The 20,098-nt window shown below is 40.2% G+C and overlaps 1 protein-coding gene across 5 annotated transcripts in view; it reads right to left on the bottom strand.

Moving 5' to 3' along the window:
- Positions 1-20,098, bottom strand: part of Ttk (Ttk protein kinase) — a 37,740-nt gene that overhangs the window by 5,378 nt on the left and 12,264 nt on the right. For 2 of the 5 annotated variants that reach the window (NM_009445.2, NM_001110265.1), the window contains exons 10-18: positions 19,761-19,878; positions 16,305-16,441; positions 13,838-13,926; positions 12,084-12,210; positions 9,603-9,695; positions 4,694-4,851; positions 4,414-4,565; positions 3,444-3,568; positions 1,855-1,935 (exon numbers count right to left, since the gene is read on the bottom strand). In NM_009445.2, coding sequence (NP_033471.2) covers positions 1,855-1,935; positions 3,444-3,568; positions 4,414-4,565; positions 4,694-4,851; positions 9,603-9,695; positions 12,084-12,210; positions 13,838-13,926; positions 16,305-16,441; positions 19,761-19,878 — 1,080 coding nt within the window. Of the gene's footprint in view, positions 1-1,825; positions 1,936-3,443; positions 3,569-4,413; positions 4,566-4,693; positions 4,852-9,602; positions 9,696-12,083; positions 12,211-13,837; positions 13,930-16,304; positions 16,442-19,760; positions 19,879-20,098 lie in introns of all 5 variants that reach the window. The other 3 variants (XM_006511060.1, XM_006511058.1, NM_001284272.1) reach the window with 3 other exon arrangements.

The following is a 20,098-nucleotide window of genomic DNA, read 5'->3' as shown; positions in this document are numbered from 1 at the left end:
GAATGTATGTGTGCATGGGTGTGCACATGTACACAGTTGCCCCAGAAGAGGGCACTAGATTCCCTGAACTGGATACACATGCAGTTGTGAGCTACCCAACTTGAGTGCTGGGAACTGAATTTGAGTCCTCTGCAAGAGCAAAAGTTGCTCTTGACCACTGAGCCATCTCTTGAGCTTCAGGGATGAATTTTTGAAATGTTATGTACCATTGAAAACTGAGCCAGGTATTGTAGCACACATCTGAGATCCCAGCATTTGAAAGCTAAGGCAAGGGATAATGAGACTATGTCTCAAAAAATGAGAAGGGGGAAGGAGGAAGGAGGAAGGAGGAAGAAGGAAGGAGGGGAAGAATAGGGAGGGGAAGTTTGTCATTGCATATTAAATCACTGAGTTGAAAACTGAAAAAATTATAATCTCTAATCTCTACGTATGATTCAAGACCTTAAAAGTAAAAAAAAAAAAAAAAAAAGGACAAAAAACCAAACAAACAATAAAATGAAATTACAAAACTTAGCAATTAATAGGCATTAAAAAAATACTATCATAAAACCTGTAACTACTAGTGGAAGACTCAGTAAAAATGTTATCTTTTAAAAAGCAAGGCTGTATTAAGCAATTGGAGTCACTGAACTCTTGACCCTCCAGCTTCACTTCCGGAAGCCAGAGCAGGCAGCCACCACCACATCCACTAAAATCAATTATAATTGAGTTTAAGATGGGAGAAAAAGTAACCAGGGCACATAAAGGGAGACAGCTCAAGAGGCAAACACAAGTGCCCCAGGTTCAGTTCTGGTACTGTCAGTGGTGACTCAAGGCACAAGAACTGCAACAAGTCCCAGGTCAGCCAAGGCTCCAAAGTTAGATCCTCTCAACAACAACAAAAACCAGAGTATACATGAAAACTAATACCTAACAAACACAAAAGTATAAACTGAAAGCAAAGGGAAATAGAATTTGTGAATGAAATAAACATCTGTTTTTAAGTTCAACAAAACCTTAAGTCTAAAGAAAACCTAACCAAAAGGCAGCAAGTATAAATCAGAAAAAGACAATTATGAAAACAGCTTTCTAAGATAAACTACTCTGCAAGGCTTTATGCACACTGGGCCGGGGAGATGGTTCGGTGGGTAAAGCACTTGCCATGAAGTGTGAGGACCCGACTGAATCCTCAGAAACCAGGGTAAAGTCAGACATGGCAACCCAGGAAAAGACAGTGGGAGAAGGCAGAGGAAAGCCCCAAGCCTAGCATACACAGCAGCAAACAGCAACACAAAGACTGCGCCACTGAGAACATAAATGTGTACACACAAATACACACATCATACACACTCAGACAGACATAGATATGGACAACGCCACACAAATATTAATGTAAGTTATTTGAAAAACTGCCAGAAACCGCAGTTTCTAGGGAAAAAAAAGTGAAGTTGTTCATCAGTGAGCTGCATGCTGAGCTGAGAGATTCCTTTCTCTGTTACTCCTTGTTTTCTTCTAAAATACACATTATTCAACAAGTCCGCCTCAGAGGGGAGACACACAGGTTCCTCACTGCTTAAGAAGTAGGGTTATGCATGACATGAAGGCTGCTGGAACCCAGTCCTCTGTGAGCTTTCAAACACTGCAGCAGTGAAAGAAAGATTAGCCTGGGAGCTTGACACACCCCACACCCCGAAAAGAAACTGGGCCCCTGATAAGGGACATCAGGGAAGCAAGCAGCACTCGCTGAGACTAAAATAACATCCATGCACACATAAAATAATAGAATAAAGAGAAAACAAGGTAAAAGAATGGTGACAGAACCCCATGACAATTCACAGGAGCTCACTGGTGCCAGGGGAGCGCTCTTCCCGGTACCTTGGTCCTGATTTTCGAATTTTCTCTTGAAGAAGACATGTCTCTGATTGCTTCTGGGGCCATATAGTTAACTGTGCCAACCTATTTGCAAATCACAAAGAAATCAATGAGAATATCTTTCTAGATTTGTAAATATGTAAATGTCAGATTCTTGGAAATTTGAATAACTAATGATTTAAATGACAGACTTGAAAAATTCAAATAACTGCTAACAATATAAGAATGTATGTACTATCCCATCCCAGGTACAATCAGATGAGCTGGGCTGAGAATGAACGGGCTCCGTCTGGAGCACAGGGAGCACTGTGCTGTCTGCAGCTGTGCTGGAGAGCTAGTGCTAAGTACTAAGTACTAAGTACTAAGTCTTTACAACTGCGTAGGCGGATTCTGAACTTGGCCTTTCATTCACTTTCATGTTCCAATAAATTCAACATATTCTTCCCTCAATAAACCAAGCAACAAATTAATACATGAATAAAAGGAACCAGCTAGCTTTATCTCCCAATATTCTTCGGCTCCATGTGCAGATCAAGATGGGTTGGAAACCTATATCAGAGAAGAGCTTCTCTAGCTGGGCATGGAGATAATACGCAAAATCCTTTAGTTCTAAGGTAACAAAATGTCGGCCTGCTAAGACCTTGCCATAGAAAACTTCAGTCTCATCTACACTCACTGTTCATCATCTGTACTTCTGAAACAAAAAACAATGAATGGCTGTCAAGAAGAATGACTTTCTACGTGCATGGTAATTTATCTTCTGATTTATCTCCATCCCTGGACACAGCCTGCGAGGTGCAGTCGACATCACCTTTCAGCTCTGTTTTCCCCTCACTACTTCAGCTTCATGAGATTTACCACAGCAAATGTTACTACAAAGCACAGCTGGGCTGTAGAGCTTGCTGCACACACAATCTGACTTTGGCTCCCAGGGCCCACAGTAGGAGAGAAGTGGTTTACCGAAGCCATCCCCACACCTCCACAATGGCACACTTACATCTGGAATCCGCACACCGCCCCCCAAACAGTAAGTAAAATATTTCCTTTTTAACGCGTAGCTGAGTGGAACGCTTCAGTATTCCCAATAAGGCTCTCTTAAAACTTTCTCCCAAATTTAAGCAGTAAGAAAAAGAAACAGGACAGTGGAGAACATGAAGGTGCAATTACTCTCTGCCCTGCCTCAGCTATGAGAAAATCATCCAAAATTCATAAATATACTTGTCTGATCTTGAACTGCTTTTATAAATCAAATTGACCATGGCTTTGACCATGGTCTTTTATAAACATAGTTTCTATTCTTTAAAAAGACTTCAAATTTTTGGAATAACATGGTTGGTAAAAATATAATATTGGCAACATATTTAACAGATAAAAATGAACTAAGCCTTGTAGTAACCAGCCATCATTAAAATCCTACCTGAAGTCGGGTGTCGGGGCTGACACCTATAAGCCCACACCTGGGATGCACAGGCAGCAGGATCAGGAGCTGAAGGCCACTGATCAAAGTCAAGAGCATTCTAGGTTATGCAAAACCCTGATGCAAAACCCTGGTTCAAAACACTAAAATACAACCAAGACAGCAAAACTCCTACCTGAGAATCTTTAACAATGCTTGTTGTGTCTGGCTGCATTTGGTTTGCAATCCCAAAATCAATTAGCTTTAGCATTCCATCCACTATCACAAAGTTAGCAGGCTTCAGATCACTATGAACAATACCTTCAAAATAAAATCCGTCTGTTATATGAAGAAAAACATTCTATGGCCAGGGGACAAAAAAGCATTTCATAATCTTTAGGTCAGGCTTATCCTTTCAATTAGGCAACACATTAATATTTAGTTATTATACATTCTACACTTTCTTAGCAAATGTTGTGGGCCAGGTACCATTCTATAGCAATGCATAGCAAATAAGTCCCATTATCATCATCATTTTCAGGGTGAGGACACTCAATGTGATTTGAGTTGAAGTGAACTGTTCAGGATTCCAGGCCTAGCCTGTCAGTGTGTGCTGCACACTGCCATGCACAGGCCAGGAAAGCACCACCAAGAACTGTCAGACAATAAGATCGCAAGGCCTCCCTCACCCCCAAAGAGTCCTATCCTCTGCTTAGTTACTGCTTCTAAAAGGAGAAGCAGAGGAAGCGCATGAGATTGAACACATCTGTTTAAAAGACAAGGGAAAGGCAGAGGAAACTGGAGAGAACAAGAACAAACAAATAATGAAACAGAAAACAGCAAGAACAGACCAACTCTCACACCGGGCTCCAAAGAGAAAATCCTTTGGAGACTGAAAAACTGGCCATTCTCCTCCTATCTGTAGGATGTCCAAATCCTCAGGACTTGAAGATAGGAATCCCCAGGTACCAGAGGAGGGTAAGTTTACATTGTACATGTGGCCATTTCTGTTCTACATCCTGTGCTTGTTTGTGTTCTGTAGCCTGTGTATAACCACTCTTAAGAGTGCCTTCACCTCTAATGAACTTCCAGTTAAGGGTATGTTTCTAAAATGGCACAATTAACAACTATTTTAACTTTACGTGTATGAAGAGATATGAAAATACCATGCTGATGGATTATGTGTACTGCCTCCAACATGTTTTTCCAGTAGCTCTTGCGTTCCCATGGATTGATGGATTTTTTCTTTTTAAGCCAACTATTTAGGTCAATGTTTCCACATTCCATTACCATGTAGATGTACTGCTCGGTGATTTCACTGCAATTAAAGATAAACAGACACAACAAAACAATAAATGCCCACATTATGTCATTAAGGATTTACTCTTTGCCTAAGAATTATGGCAAGAACAAACTTTTATTTTTAAAATAAAAATGAATTCATACTAATCATAGAGGCGGATGATCTTATCACTGTGTTGCTGTAGTTTGTTCAAAAACGCTATCTCGTTGCGGTAGCTCTCAATAGTTTGGCTATCGGCGTCTTCTAGGTTCACATATTTGATAGCGTTTATCTGTTTTTTCTCATTCAATACCTGAAACACCTACATAAAAAGTGGAGAAAGAGCTTAGGACATGTCTCCCTCTGAAAACTGGAGCAGTACCTTTCCATTTAACACTAACAGTCTCAGGCTGAGGATATTCCTAAAGAAATACCAACATGAGAAGCTAAGTATCCATTTCCAGCCCCTATAACAATGGACATTCAAATAATTCAAAGGTTTTCTACATCAGTGTCTAAGAAAACCAACTTAAATATGATGTTGCTATATCCACAAAATTCTAGGGATGCCTTTCTTATCCAGGGAGAAAACATCAAGGAAAAGACATTCGAAGACGATAAGGATGACTAAGGCTGTGATTTGACAGTTCACTTCCTAGACCCCTCTCCCCACCAACTCCCACCTTTTCATTGTGCCTACTATCAACCAATTCATTTCTCTGATAGGGAATATTTTTAAAAATCACAGTAATTGTAAGCCATCACTACATTCATTTGTGGAAAGCAGCGCAAGTCACAGTTGAGTTAGGTTGGCAGGAGCAATGATGTTCCTATGAATCAATTTCTTAAAGCACTGAGGAAGAGGCCCCCACGCAGTTTACAGCTTCCAGCACACCCATCACTCAGTGCCTAGAACATGCATGCACTTCCCTCCCCTGCACGAATCCTCTTCCCTGTCACTCTTGTTCAATCACTCTTACCCCACCTTCTTCCTTATGCTCATAACTGAAAATCTAATAAGGGGAGCGTGAAAAGGAAAATATTTATGGGAAGACATGCTCCATGTGGAAATATACACTCCTACCTATTTTGTCTTTTGCTTATGGTTTTTATGTTAAGAGATTAAAGCCAGGGCCCTGCACCAAAGCCATAGCAGCAGCCTATACAGTGCATGTATGTAGCCCAGGCAATCATCCCGCCTCAGCGTACTGTGTGCAGGAATTATACAAATGGGTCTGATGGGATGCTTTCCAATTACTTGCTATAAGTTAATAAAATAGCCAGAAGCAAGTCTAATTACAGCTAGCTGGCTTAGAGAATTACAGTAAAACTTAAAATAAGCCCTTTATCTCTGTTCATGTATCACCATAACATAAAACAGCCTGATAGCCAAGGAGGAACACTCAGCAAAGGAATAAAGGTCCTATTCAGTTTTAGTCACCAGAGCTAGTATCACCGAACAGCCAAACATCTCATCTTGATATTAAGTACAAGGTGGGGCACAAACAACAGATAAGCTATCCACAGAATGTGGTAACAGGAAAGCCACACACAGCTAGGCATGGCTGCACACACCTTTAATCTCAGCACTCAGGAGAGAGGCAGAAGCAGAAAGATCTCTGTGAGGTTGAGGCCTTCGAGGGGGGGGGGGAGACAGAGAGAGAAAGAGAGGGAGAGGAGGGGAGGGGAAAGGAGAGGAGGGGAGGGGAAGGGAGAGGAGGGGAGAGAGGAGGGGAGGGGAGGGGAGGGGAGAGAGGAGGAGAGGGGGGAGGGGAGGGGGAGGGGAGGGGGAGGGGGGGGGAGAGAGAGAGAGAGAGAGAGAACACACTACAGTGAAGATGGGAGAAAAGAGAACTCTGGTGACTAGAGGGTAGGCACTGCAGTTTTTGGGTGTACTTTAGCAAAGCTATCTGGAGAGAGATGGGATGGGGATACAACCTGTAACCCCAGCATTTGAGAGGCTGTGAGGCAGGGAAACTGCTGCAAATTCAAGGCCAGCCGAGTTATAAAGCAAAACACTATGGAAGGAAGGGAGGGAGGAAAGGAGTGAAGAGGGAAAGATACAAACTAGACAGAAGTACAATGGCTGAGTGAGCTTATTATTTATTGTCATAAACCAGGTAAGATAATAGCTGCTTCAGATAAAGTGACATTAATTAAAAAAAAAAAAGGATTTTGAAACTGCTCGAAAGGTAGTAACAGCAAGTCTTGTTGCCTGAATGTATGTATGAAAACAAGCAGTCAGTAGGTTTATAGCCAAGGAACTGTAAGAGCGAAGTTGCTATACACTGCAACTGGACAGGGAGCACGCGCTTACACATTGCCTTAAACACCTGCTAACCAAGAGAGACGCTGAGCACTCAAGTTTGGAAAGTTGGTTTGGAAACCAGAGGGTTGAACTGGAAACACCAGTTCAGAAACTTTAACCATTTAACAGCATTCACTCCACAACACTGGGAGAACAGCAAAGGAAGGCTTGAGTTAGCGGTCAAATCCAGAGTCCTAAGGCAAGGTACCTGACACCAGGGACACCAGGAAGATGGAGAAAGTCTGAGTGTGAGAGAATAAGGCAAGTGTGCATGTGTCTGTGTGTGGTCATCAATGAGAACTACAGTAAAACAAACCAGTTGTCTACTAAGAAACAAAAAGTCAAAGCACAGAACCACATTTAACAAACCTCTGGAAGCCTGAACGACTTGGAGGGTAGCTCTGTGGGTTAGCAACACAGGCAGAAGTGACTGGAGAGAGGTGACAAGTGTGGTTCAGAGATAGCTCTCATAATGCTCTCCTCCTCAGTCAAGGAATAAGAACTGAAATCAGGGCTCCAAGCAGTCCCAGAAGAAAAACAATTCAAAGCCCTACTTTTAAAATGAATTAATGAACAGATAAAAGACTCAAACAAATGTATGCAGGACTAAGGAACTCAATCCAAGACCCCAAGAAGACAATCGCCAAAGTGAACAAAATGGTAAATTGGAGGAGAAAGTAAAAATCATGGAAGAAAAAAATCACCATGTGCTGAATAAAAAGAAACCAAATAAAGGATGGGAATGAATGGTCAGTCAAATGAAAAAGTACGCCAAAAAGCATCATTACTAAACAAGACTAGGCAGAAGAACAAGTTTTAGGGATGGAAAACAAAGCTAAGACCACAACATACTCCACATACATAAAGAAAATACATTTAATGCACACAGGCAATACGTCCAAAAATTCTGGGATACATTCAAGAAGCCAAACCCAAGAATTCATAGAATAGGAAAAAAATAAAAAGATATGTGCTAAATTGGAAAATGGACAAATAAAATTATAGCAGGAAATGTTCCAAAGCTGGAGAAAGAAGTAGATATCCAAACAGAAGAGGCATAGAGGATGCTCCACGACATGTCATAGTCAAGGTTAGTATCATGAAAATGGCCAGACCACCAAAATTAGTTTACAGATTTAAGATATCCATCAAAATTCCAAGGACATTCCTCACAGTACTAGGAAAACAAACAAGCAAACCCCATGGGAATTCATATGGAATAACAGAGCAATCCTAAGAAAGAGAGAATACCTTTGGAGATATTACAATATTTGAGTTTACATTAGTCAAACTTGACTAGAAGGACATAATGATGAAGACAGCCAGGTACTGACATAAAAACAGACAGACCAAAGGAACAGAACGAAGACCGAGAAACAAAACAACAAATCCAGTGCTCTCTCGTATCTGACAAAGATCTCAAAAGCATGCAGTACAAAGACAGGACAACCCACCTAACAGCTAGCATTGGGGTGAGCCTTTCTCTCATCCTGTACAAAGGCAATTCAATGTAGAACAAAGACCTTAATTTAAAACTTAAAACACTGAATTTGCCAGAGGAAAAAAATGGAATATACTTTAAGATAGAGGTATAGGCAAGCACTTTCTGAGCCAAAGCATAGGAAATAGCCCCACAGATCAATACATGGGACTACATGAAATCAAAAGGTCCCGGTGAGCAAAAGAAACTATAAACAGACAACAGAATGAGTGGGAAATATTAGCTACCTATACTTCAAAGAGGGCACTCATAGTCGGAAGTATAGAGAAATGCAAAATAAGATAAGACAAAACTTCTAATCGACAAACAGGCTAATGAAATAGACAGTTCTCAAAAGAAGAAAGAGGGCTGCAGGGCTCAGCCTAGAACACTGCTCTTTCAGAGGATTCAGGGCCAATTCCTAGCACCCACATGGTGGTTAACAACTGTCTGTAACTCTAGTTTCAGCCAAGTGTAGGCTGGCAGAGGCATACAGACAGGCAAAAGCTCATTATGTACAAAATAAAAAAGTAAAGAAAAAATTTCAAAGAAATACAAATGGCCAAAGGCTATTTTCATGTGTGATCAAAGCCCCAAGAAATACATAAGCTACTCTGACATACTACCTCAACCCAGTCAGAATAGATATTATCAAAAAAATTGGACAACACTGCTGGTGAGGATGTGGTGAAAGATGAACCCTTATTCACAGCTGCTGTAAACTGGTACGGCCATTATGAAAGTCAGAATGGAGCTTTCTTAAGATGGCCCAGCTATATCATTCGTAGGACTCATACTACAACACAGACACGTGGACATCCACATTTTTTGCCATTCTATTCACAACAACAAGAAATGAAACCACCCTAAATGTTCCTCAACAGATGAGTGGATAATGGAAAATATGTATCTATAATGTGATTTCATTCAGCTATAGAGAAAAATGAAATTAATCTATAGGGAAAAGGAAGGCCATAATGCTGCTTAATATCTAACATCATGCTATGTCCTCAGTTCACTTTTCTCAGTCTCTCTGTGACAATACAGTGGCTACTAAGGCACTGAAAACCATGTTAACGTGACCCAGAAGGGATCTGAAAGCAGAGGACACAGGAGGAGGGCATTAGCTGAGAGCCAGTGGTCAGTCTATGGAAGGTAAGTGACTTTAGGGGAAGGAAGGGAGGATATGAGGCAGCTTTTCTGGCTCCAGGGCAACATGGGCTTCTAGAAGATAAAAGAGCCCCCCTACTCTAAAAGGCAGGATATCTATTCATTTGATACTCACCTTACTGGAACCTCCACTGCCTATCTGCTTTAATATGGAATAAATTCTTCCGTTAACTGAAATGCATTCATTTATTGATGAAGAACCTGAAATCTAAACAATTAAGATATGTAAATATAAGTTCAAACAACATGGCTAACAAACTAGTTTACATTAGGTATGGTGAAACACTCCCAATTTTGGCCAGCTAGGATACAAAAGATTCTCCAAAAAAAAAAAAAAAACCAACTAAACAAAAAATCCAACAAACCAACCAACCAACAAACAAAAACCACCACCAACAAAACATAAATGAGGAGTAAGAGAAATATGTTAGCTAAATTCAGAGACAAATTTCTCAAAGGTCTCCTGATGAACTGATTTTTACTTCATCTGAGTAGAAAATTTAAGAATGTCACTTAGTATTCAATGGGCAAACTCATGAGTTACCCATTTCATCTTTCTTTCTATCTGTCTTCCTTGCATCTCTTTACTCCCACCTCCACATCCACTGTCATTTCTTTACCCCCACCCCCATTTAACATTACATAAGAGCACTGTGCCGAGGCACAGTGAGCTCTGGTCAGTTAGACAATGCATATTTCATCATTGCCTGTCCTTCACTTCTGCCCTCAGAGAAGTCCACTGCCCCCATCAACCTGGTGAGCATCAGTTGTCCTTCTCTTCCTTCTTATAGCTGGATGGTCTTGCCTTGTTTATAGACTTTAAAAGAAATGGTATGCTAAACGGCCTTATTTCAGATAGTAAAGCTGAAATGAAGAGGCTTTGATTAGCTAGTTAACTAAATTCAATCAAAATCTGAATAAACTTCACTTTAACTGAGTCATGTTTTGAATCCAAAATGACAGAATCTTTCATGTAATCTTCTATAGAAACAGACAGATGGATTCTAAAGTCCTTATCCTTGAGAGTTGACCTAAGTCAGAGTTGTCAACCATGTGTTCTCTTTGTTCTTCCTTAAACAGCATTTCTTGGGGAATAATCCCTTTGACATCCTTACCCCTGCTGTGACCACTTTTCAGAACACAGTATCACCAGGGAATTCTACTTCCATACCAGTGTGGCATTAGTTCCCTCCACGAGACTCCTCACCCCATCCACCTCCTCACCAGGGCCTTCCAAACTACTAATTAATTAGATCATTTTACTATGCTTCTCTATCCCACACAGAACTTCCGAAAGCCCAGTGACGTCTTGAGCACTGACCCCTCCCCAGCTCTAGGCCACACCTGACTACTTTTGAAGTCTCTCCTGACAGTGGCCTCCTCCAGAGCATTTTAAGTCCCCTTTCCAGTCACTTCTGTATTGCCTTCTAGATTTTAACCAGAACAGGACCTATTAGCACTAAAAGGCCAATAAACAGATCTTGAACCAACATTACTCTCTCCCTTTGGAGAAAGGGTCTCCTCCTGCCTGTCTCCCAAGGGCTGTGTGCTACCATGCCGGGCTTTTTCCTTTCACTTTGTACCTTCTTATATAATTCCAAGCCTGCAAAGTTAGCATCACATAAACTATTGTCAGGTAATCTTTTGCTCATCTTTTTATATAATGGCAAAATATACATAACCCAGACTTAGCTTTTTTAAGCATTTTCAAGTACAGTTCTGTGTTATTAGGTACACTGGTCACTGTGGAATCATCACCACGGTCCATCTTCAGTATGCTTTGCCATCAAATACTGAAACTCTATACCATTTCACAGTAACAACCCCCTAGTTCCTCCCTCCCAGGTTATGTGACTACTCTTTCACTTTCTGCCAATTATTGTTCATCACCTGGTCTTAACAGGTGATCGTTCTTTTGTTATTTCATTTAAATAACAACAGCACTTAACATTTATCAACTTTTAAGTGTCATGCTCTGCTTTAAGAGTTACAGATATAACTAACATAACCTTCACAAGGATTCTAGCAGTTGGTAGTGTTATTTCTCCATTTTAAGCATGATGAAATGGGTACAAAGAGTTCTTGTAACTTGCCAAAGATCACACAGCTGCTGAGAGTGAAGCCAGGAATTATGTCCATGTCCATGAGGTCTGCCCACCAGACAGACCCATGTTCACACTGTGTTCAAGACTGTTATACAATGATTTCAGTCAGCTGGTGCCTAGGATTTTGTCAAATGGTAATTCACATGTTAGCAAAATGTTTGTTGGTTTACAGAAATGATAATACACTCTGAGTACCTCATACTGCTCCTCTACCCAGAAGATCCACTTTTCCAAATGAATTAACAAAGGAAATGGCGCTGCTCACAAGGAGAAAGTAAGCTTCAGGATAAGAGACGTATTAAACTATTCAAACTGGACTCTTGAGCCTACTCACTGAGAGCACATGGAAGACACGCCCTTATCAAAATGTCCCTTAGCTTCCCTAAGGGACAGCTGCTGAAGACCTTCCCTGACAACTTGATACTGTGAAAGCAAAATCTATGAAACCGACTGCACCTTAACTACGGTACCATGAAGCACATGCATCGAACCTGCAAGCTTTGAAGAGGAGTGCTGAGTCCCTGCTGCTGTTGCTGCTGGAGGCGGGCAAGCTGGCTGTAAGGTGTTGATGATGGACAGGCAGGTGGAAAGTCATTCTTTACAACTGGAGTCTTAAAACTAGAAAAGATTTTAATTTTCTTTAATATATTTAAAAATTAAGGCAAATTGTAAGTCTTCATGCACTGTAAAAAGATCACATAGATCTAAAACTCCCACATTAACTTTTAAGAGCTGATATTTATGTGTTTGACTCGTATCATGACCAGGTGGTTAATTTGGGGAAAATTGTTGTGAAATCATTTTTTGTCTCCAAACAAGAAATCCTTGTTAATAAAATAAGATGAAATTAAAAGTATGGAGTAAGGGGAATTTTATAACAGTTTAGCCAAAACAAAGGTCAGCTTATAACTGACCACAGATTTTTAGAATTGTTTTTAAACAATAATGTTCTATGGCAGTCTGCTAGAAATAACTAAGAGCCAATCATGTCAGCAGAGGAGTTTGATCTTCCAGTTTGTGTCTGCTCAGCACACATTCATACTTTGTTTCCTTTGATTGCTAATGTATCTTCAACATTGTTAGCAGTAGTTGGCAAAAACAAAACAAAATGAAAAAAAACCAACAATAACAACAACAAAAACTTTAATCTGGGGCTAGAAAGACTGCTCTGTGGGTAAGAGCACCTATTGCGCAAGCATAAAGACTGGAGTCAGAATGCCCAACACCCATGTAAAACGTAGGCATGGCTATGTGCAGGCCTGTAACCTGGTGCAGTCAGAGGCCCAAGCACTACTAAGGTTTGCTAGCTGCCAAGTCTAGCTCAAGATTCTGTGAGAGATTCTGTCTAAAGGGAATCAGGTGGACAGTAACAGACCCCTCTGGTCTGCAGGCACATGCATCTGCATATATAAGTCAGTATACAGAACACACACATAAATATCTTAAGAAATGCATTATTAATTTAGCTAGCAATCATTCTTTGAAATAACTACATGTAATAAGATGACGAAATAATAACATTGCATTAAGTAGATAAGACACTGGTTATAAATAGGATAGTTTTAATTAGGGTAAAAAATGACATTCTCAAAATAAAAAGCCAAAGGCATCATGGAGTTATGTTATCCCTTAAAACATTAAAAATAGAGCCAATGGTTGAAGGTTATTATATATTCTTTTCTTTGAAATATCACTCATTTTCTTTTGCAATATCTTTTATGTTTCCTTTTTATCAGCACTGATCATCCACTTTCTTCACACACCTCTCATTCCTGTCCTTATTGCTGTATCTTTGAATACTTTCCAAACTATGTGAATTATACATCTGATCTTACTCAGAGGCCACCATTCCAATTACCACTTCATACATGGAAATATCTATCTATCCTGTTCCATTCTAAGAATGCTAAATTTCCTTTAAAATGTTTCTCAATCAGAGACACACACGTTAACAAGCAAGAGATAAACTGCATACTTAGATTTCCAAGCTATAAGAGTATAATATGACAGAGTACTTTTACAACAGTTCTTAAAAACAGAATTACACATGAAGATAATACAGATGTAATCATAATTTGCTTTCCCCTTTGGACTTTCCAGATGCCAAAAACTGATGCTGAGAAAGAAAGTAATTTCCAAGACATTAAATAAGAGATTAGGTTCAACCCAATGCAGCTTGGTCTGGAAGCTTATCTCATTTCTATTTACCACCTTGCATTCTGAGCTCAGGGCAAAAGGTAATTACCATTTCATGTAATCATCCAAGGAGCTGCTACTAGGTGTCTCACAAGCAGACTTTGGATCAAGCCATTTAGGAACTGATATTGGTGGTGACTGCTTTGAAACAGAAAAGGCAAGTTACTCAACAGCGGTACACTTCTGCTAAAAGAAAATTTAAAATTCCATGACTTAGAGAACTAGACATTACCAGTTTAACAAATATAACCTTTGAAATAATAAAATATGAAAAGCAAAGCTGTCCTAGTTTGGGTTTCCATTGCTGTGAAGAGGCACCATGACTCTTATAAAGAACATTTAGGTGGGGCTGCAGTTACAGTTTCAGAGGTTGAGTCCATTATCGTCATGGTGGGAAGTGTGGCATCATGCAGGCAGACTTGGTGCTGGAGGAGTCAAGAGTCTACATCTTGAACCAAAACCAACAAGGAGATTCCCTTCTGCAGGCAGCCGGAGGAAGGTCTCTTTCACATTGGGTGGAGCTTGAGCATAGGACCTCAAAGCCCACCCTAACAGTGACACACTTCCTCCAATAAAGCCACACCCACTCCAACCAGGCCACACCTCTTAAGAGTAACATGAGCCAAGCATATTTAAAGCACCAGAAAAGCAGACTAAAACTGTGTGTGTTTGTATGTGTGCACACCCGTATCCATTCACATGTGCACATGTAAGGGTAGAGCCCAGAGGTCAACTTAGGGTATTGTGTTTTGAGAAAGTCCCTATGTTGGACCTGAGCATCATAGATTATGCTAGGTTGGGCTGGCAGAACAGTGAGCCCTACGGATCTACGGCCTCTATCCCCCTGTTCTTGGTTAAGATTACAAGCACATGCCCCTAACCCTGCTTTTTACACTGATGCTCATTATCAAACTCAGGTCCTCACGCTTGTGCAGCATTTTACTAAGCTTTCTTCCCCAGCCCAACATTCAGTTAAATTTTGGCACTGTTCTTTTATTCCATACTTAGTGCTAACAAAGTCTACTCAAACTGTCCCCAGACTGAAGTGCATCTCCGTAGATAGCACATTGCAAACTCCTGAACATTTTATAAAAATTTAACACATGATGGTTCTGATACAAGGAAGATGCTGGGTCTTGTTTTGTTAAATACATTTGAGAACCTGAGTTTGATCAGCCTGCCTCCACCTCCCAAGGTGTGCACCACCATGTCTGGCCCAGAGTATTTTTTAAGGAACAATGTGGAGTCACCAGGATTTTCATCTATGACCGCAGTAAGTAAGAGCATGGCGGCACTGAGAGGGCAGAGACCCAAGAGTAGGACTTTGTCAGAAGTGAGGAAGAAGCAGCCTAACACAGAAATGGGGAACTCACAGCTGTAAAGTGAGGCGTGTGACAAAATGAACTCCCTTTAAGAAGGCTACTCAGTCAGCAGGGTCACAAGAAACTGGCTCTCCTTCCTTGCTGTGTCTAAGGATACTTTTCAAGTTTTCAGTTTATTTACTGAATTTAGAATATTTTCAATCCCCAAGCAAAAAACCCCATACCTGTAACTCGCTCCTCGTTTCTTATATTATCTATTTCCACCAACTATGAACATAACTTTTATTTCTATGGTTTTGTCTATTCAGAGCATCTCACATTAGCTCATAGAACCAGTGGCCTCCTGTGATATGGGTTTTTTTTTTTTTTTTGGTTTTTTGAGACAGGGTTTCTCTGTGTAGCCCTGGCTGTCCTGGAACTCACTCCATAGACCAGGCTGGCCTTGAACTCTGAAATCCGCCTGCCTTTGCCTCCCGAGTGCTGGGATTAAAGGCATGCGCCACCACTGCCTGGCTGTGCGATACAGTTGTTATACTTAACAATTTTAAGGCTCATTTAGGTTGGAGTGTGTACCAAAATTTCTTTGATTAGTAAGACTTCATTACAAAGATGTACCACATAATATAGATATTACTTTTGCCACAGTTACAAACATTCTACTATGAATAATATTCCTTTCCAAATTAGTATTATGGATATATGTATTCAGTTCTCTAAACTATAAATCTATTGTAGGGCTAGAGAAAGAGCTCACGGGTTAAAAAACAAAACAAAACTGTATTACTCTTGCAGGTGATTTGAGTTTGATGCCCATCCTCCATACTGGGCAGCTCTCAACCACTGTAACTGTAGCTCTAGAAGCCCAACGCCTCTGGCCTCCATAGGCGCCTACATGCACAGGCACATACCCACACATAAGACAAAAAAGACAAAAAACCCCAAAACTATGGCAGTCTATAAGTACTGATGAAACAGAATTTATCCTGACATGTGCTCTTAGCATCCTACAGCTACTACTGATCACGGTATTCTGGGAAAAAAAAAAAAAAAAGAAAGAAAGAAATCTTGTAAATCAACTACCACACTAATCTCTCATCGCCTCAGCACTTCAAAATGAAATACCCAACACACACATCAAACCTGAGACACATGTTACTAAAGACAGTAATGTAGTTTAAGTGAACAGAGCATCACCTCTTTGTCAGCCTTCGGGGTGACATCTGGAACGTGCCGCAGGGGTGCAAAGGCAGCAGGGTTCTGGAACACACACTCGGGCTTTCTGGTAGACTGCCACTGCATGGGCCTTCTTTCTGCAATCTCTGGCTTAGTTTCTGAAATTTTGTAATCATTAAAAATTAACATTTGACGATGATAATAATTAAGAACAGGTGTGGCATCCATCTATAGTCTCAAAGGTAGGATAGGATCACTTGAACCAAGGATTCTGAAACCAGCTTGGGCAGTATAGCAAGACCTCACCTCAAAACAAACTAAACCTCACATAGACAAGTACGCTTAAGCAACAGGAATGTTGTATAAACTATGCTTCATTTTTACTCTGAAAATAACATAAGTTATTAAAAAGTCGAGGAAGGAAGAAGTCAGGCTTACAAAATGCAAGACACTAACTTTCCTAAATAGTTTAAAAAGTTTCACTAGAGACCATTCTAGACTGAAGTAGATCTGGTTTTTAATAAATAAAAAATATTAACTGATAAAAGACCTAATAAATTACATCCAAATATGATTCACCCCTAAATGCTGTCTGCTAAACATCTGAAAAATCAGTGCACGTTGCTAGGGGTTTGCAGCCCCATAGGAGGAACAACTATGAACTAACCAGTACCCCCAGAGCTCCCTGGGACTAAACCACCAACCAAAGAAAACACACAGAGAGACTCATGGCTCCAGCTGCAAATGTAGCAGAGGATGGCCTAGTTGGTCATCAATGGGAGGAAAGGCCCTTGGTCCTGTGAAGGCTCTATGCCCTAGTGTGGGGGAATGCCAGGGCCAGGAAGCAGGAGTGGGTGGGTTGGGGAGCGGGGGGGGGGGGGGGGGGGAAGGGGGGGGATTTTTGGAGGGGAAACTAGGAAAGGGGATAACATTTGAAATGCAAACAAAGAAAATTTAAAAAAAAAGAAAGAAACATGAGTAGCTCAGCAACAAAAGGACTTCTCATAAAATTCAATGCTCAACCAACCACACAGGTATACAAAAAATATGAATAATCTAGGCCAAAAAGAAACATTACAGAATTAGATTTAAAAAAAAAGTAATAAAAATCAGCTATCATTCCAAGAGTTAGGATAATAAAAATGTCACCTTAAAATTGTGAGGCATCAAGTTCGCCTCCCATCACTCTTAGAAATCCTAACCGTGACCTCTTAGAAGCTGCACAACAACGAAATGGAAAGGATCCTTAAGAATAAGGACATACTATTTCCAAACATGATTGTGGCCTAACAACACTCACAAATTGGGCACTGTAGAACATGCCTGTAATTCCAGCCCTTAACAGGCTGAGGCAGGAGAACTTTTGAGTTTGAAGGCAGTCTGAAATTAGACCTTGTCTCTAAAAAGAATAAACAAAACCATCACACACACAAAATAGGCCTAAAGAATAAAGAAATCATTAGAATTGTTCACTGAATTTAGCAATGTCAATATATCTAAGTAAAATAAATAAATAAATCAAATTTATATACTAGCAATAAAGTTGAAGAGTAAAATTATATACAGCAAAGGGTACCCTTCATTATCACAACAGCAAAAATATTAGCTATCCTTAACTAGATCTACCACAACATACACAAGAGCTCTAGAGAACAGGATTCTTGGTCTAGTAAGTGACTGAACACATGCCAAGTTAGTGGGCTGGAAGGCTGAAGATGACAGTTTGTCTCGGATGTCTTTATAGGCTCAACTGCTTCCCAACCCAACTTCAATTTTCCAATGAATGAAAACTGATACATAGAACCTAGAATCTTTATGGCAGTTCAAAGTCTTGACACCTTATCTTATTATATATTTGTGTTCATACCAAGTTCAAGCAAAATTGAACCTAAAAATGAAGATAAAAAATGGTTCCCTACAATCTGTAAATATGTTTAGGGTACTCCCATAAACCTTGTCTAAAATAGCAGAAAGTATAAAGGCAAAGAGTAGGAAGTCAGAATCCACAGAAATTCAGAATTCTATTTCATCAAATTAGCTATTTTAACAGGTGACAAACATTAATATTTGATAAAGGTGACTTTTCCTAATGATATCAAAAGATGACAAGAAGACATGAAAAGCAGCTTCCAAAAGTACCAAGATTAGGAATCTGTTCGCCATCAGTGTCAAGGGAAAGGCTGGAGACTTCTACGGAAGAAGCACTGCTTGAGCCATGGGCTTTCCCAGGCACCGGGCTTCCCGGGGTAGAATCCTGGAAGCAGCAGATAAACATCAGAGCCAGCCTCCTTGGCTCCCCAGTCTCCTCAGACAGAGGCGCACACCCCAGCGCTCCCCTGAAAGCATGCTTACTTTCAGGTCTACAACAATAGGAAGTGTAGGCATGTCACTCACTGTCACTCACTTCCCACTGGTGCAGCAGCTGCCTTCCAGCCCCTCGGAACATCCTGGCTTAGCATTTATTCTTTAGCCTAAGCTATTCCCTCCAGCTGAAGCCTAGGGTTTTCAAATTTCTTCTCTTTCAAATGTTTTTCCATACTTTTTCTAATCCAAATGAGGTTCGTAAAATTCTCCTTCTCCTAAATTCTCAGAGCATGTTGCTTGTATCTCTCTTAACAATCCTTACACTGTATCCCACATTAGGTCTTATCTATTCTATGTACAACCCAGAAGTGATTTGCAATCTTGGGACCCTGTTCCTAAAATTATTGGATTCCTAGAACATTTATTATAGTACCTATATAGTGAAAAACCAACATTTGATTTAAAATGAAAATGAGAGTGGACTGTGATATAAAAATTACTTTTTTGTTCTTCAGTGACAATAGCTGTCAAACCAACTAAGAAAAGTAACTCAGTCCCACTTATTGTCCCTCGTCTTTTTATGTGCCCTTTTGGAAAGTGGCTTCCTCTCCTATAGGAGTCAATACTTTTCACTCATTCCGTAAAAAAAGTAAAATGGAAAACAAAGGAAGATTTTATATCAATATTAGGTCATTATCTGTTGTCTTAAGCTATATGGATTGTGTATGATATGTATGCACATTTGTGTAAACATGAGAAGTCAGAGAAAAACCTCAGGCACCAGTTCTAGACAGGCTGTGTGCATCAGAAGAGAAGGCCTGTGAGCTTCGGGGGAGTCTCCTGCCCCTGCCATCTTACCACAGGAGTGTGGGGGTTCTAGACCTGACTACCGAGTTCAGCTTTATGTGGTAGATTTGAATTGGGGTCCTCACGTACAATGGCAAGCACTTTACCCACAGAGCCATCTCCCCAGTGTGTCCGTGTGTGTTATTCTTTGATAGTTTCAAACATACAGAATGAACTTGAGGCCTTTCCATGCCATGGTTATCTTCTCTTATCGCTCCCTCCTCCTCCACAGAAACCCTTTGTATTCCCAAGCCCCCTCTGACTTTCATATCCTTCCTTTGTCAACGGCCCAGTGAATTTAATCAGGTTGACTACGCGAACACGTACCTTCCAATTTTGTTAGACTTGAATCTGTTTTACTCTTCAAGGCTATTAAATCAGACATAAGTTCAGAACTCTTTTCATTGGACACCAAAGAGTCTTTCAAATAGATAGTTTGAATGGGCTATACAAAAAAGCATAGAAAGATTTCAAATAAGATAATGTACGATAAATAGCAGTAGTACTAATTGGTCTTAACTGTTCAATATAATACAGTTTTATCTATGTGAAAAGATTGCTTGCAAAACTATCTCTTGTATTTGTAGACTCACAAACTCCCAGAAAATATTAACATCCTAAGTTACTGATCACAACATCAGGAAAGGTTATAACCATTAATTTGA

The sequence above is a fragment of the Mus musculus genome, chromosome 9 (assembly GCF_000001635.26).
Source record: "Mus musculus strain C57BL/6J chromosome 9, GRCm38.p6 C57BL/6J".
In the NCBI taxonomy this organism is placed as follows: Eukaryota; Metazoa; Chordata; class Mammalia; order Rodentia; family Muridae; genus Mus; species Mus musculus.
This window is presented reverse-complemented; position numbering and strand designations above follow the sequence as displayed.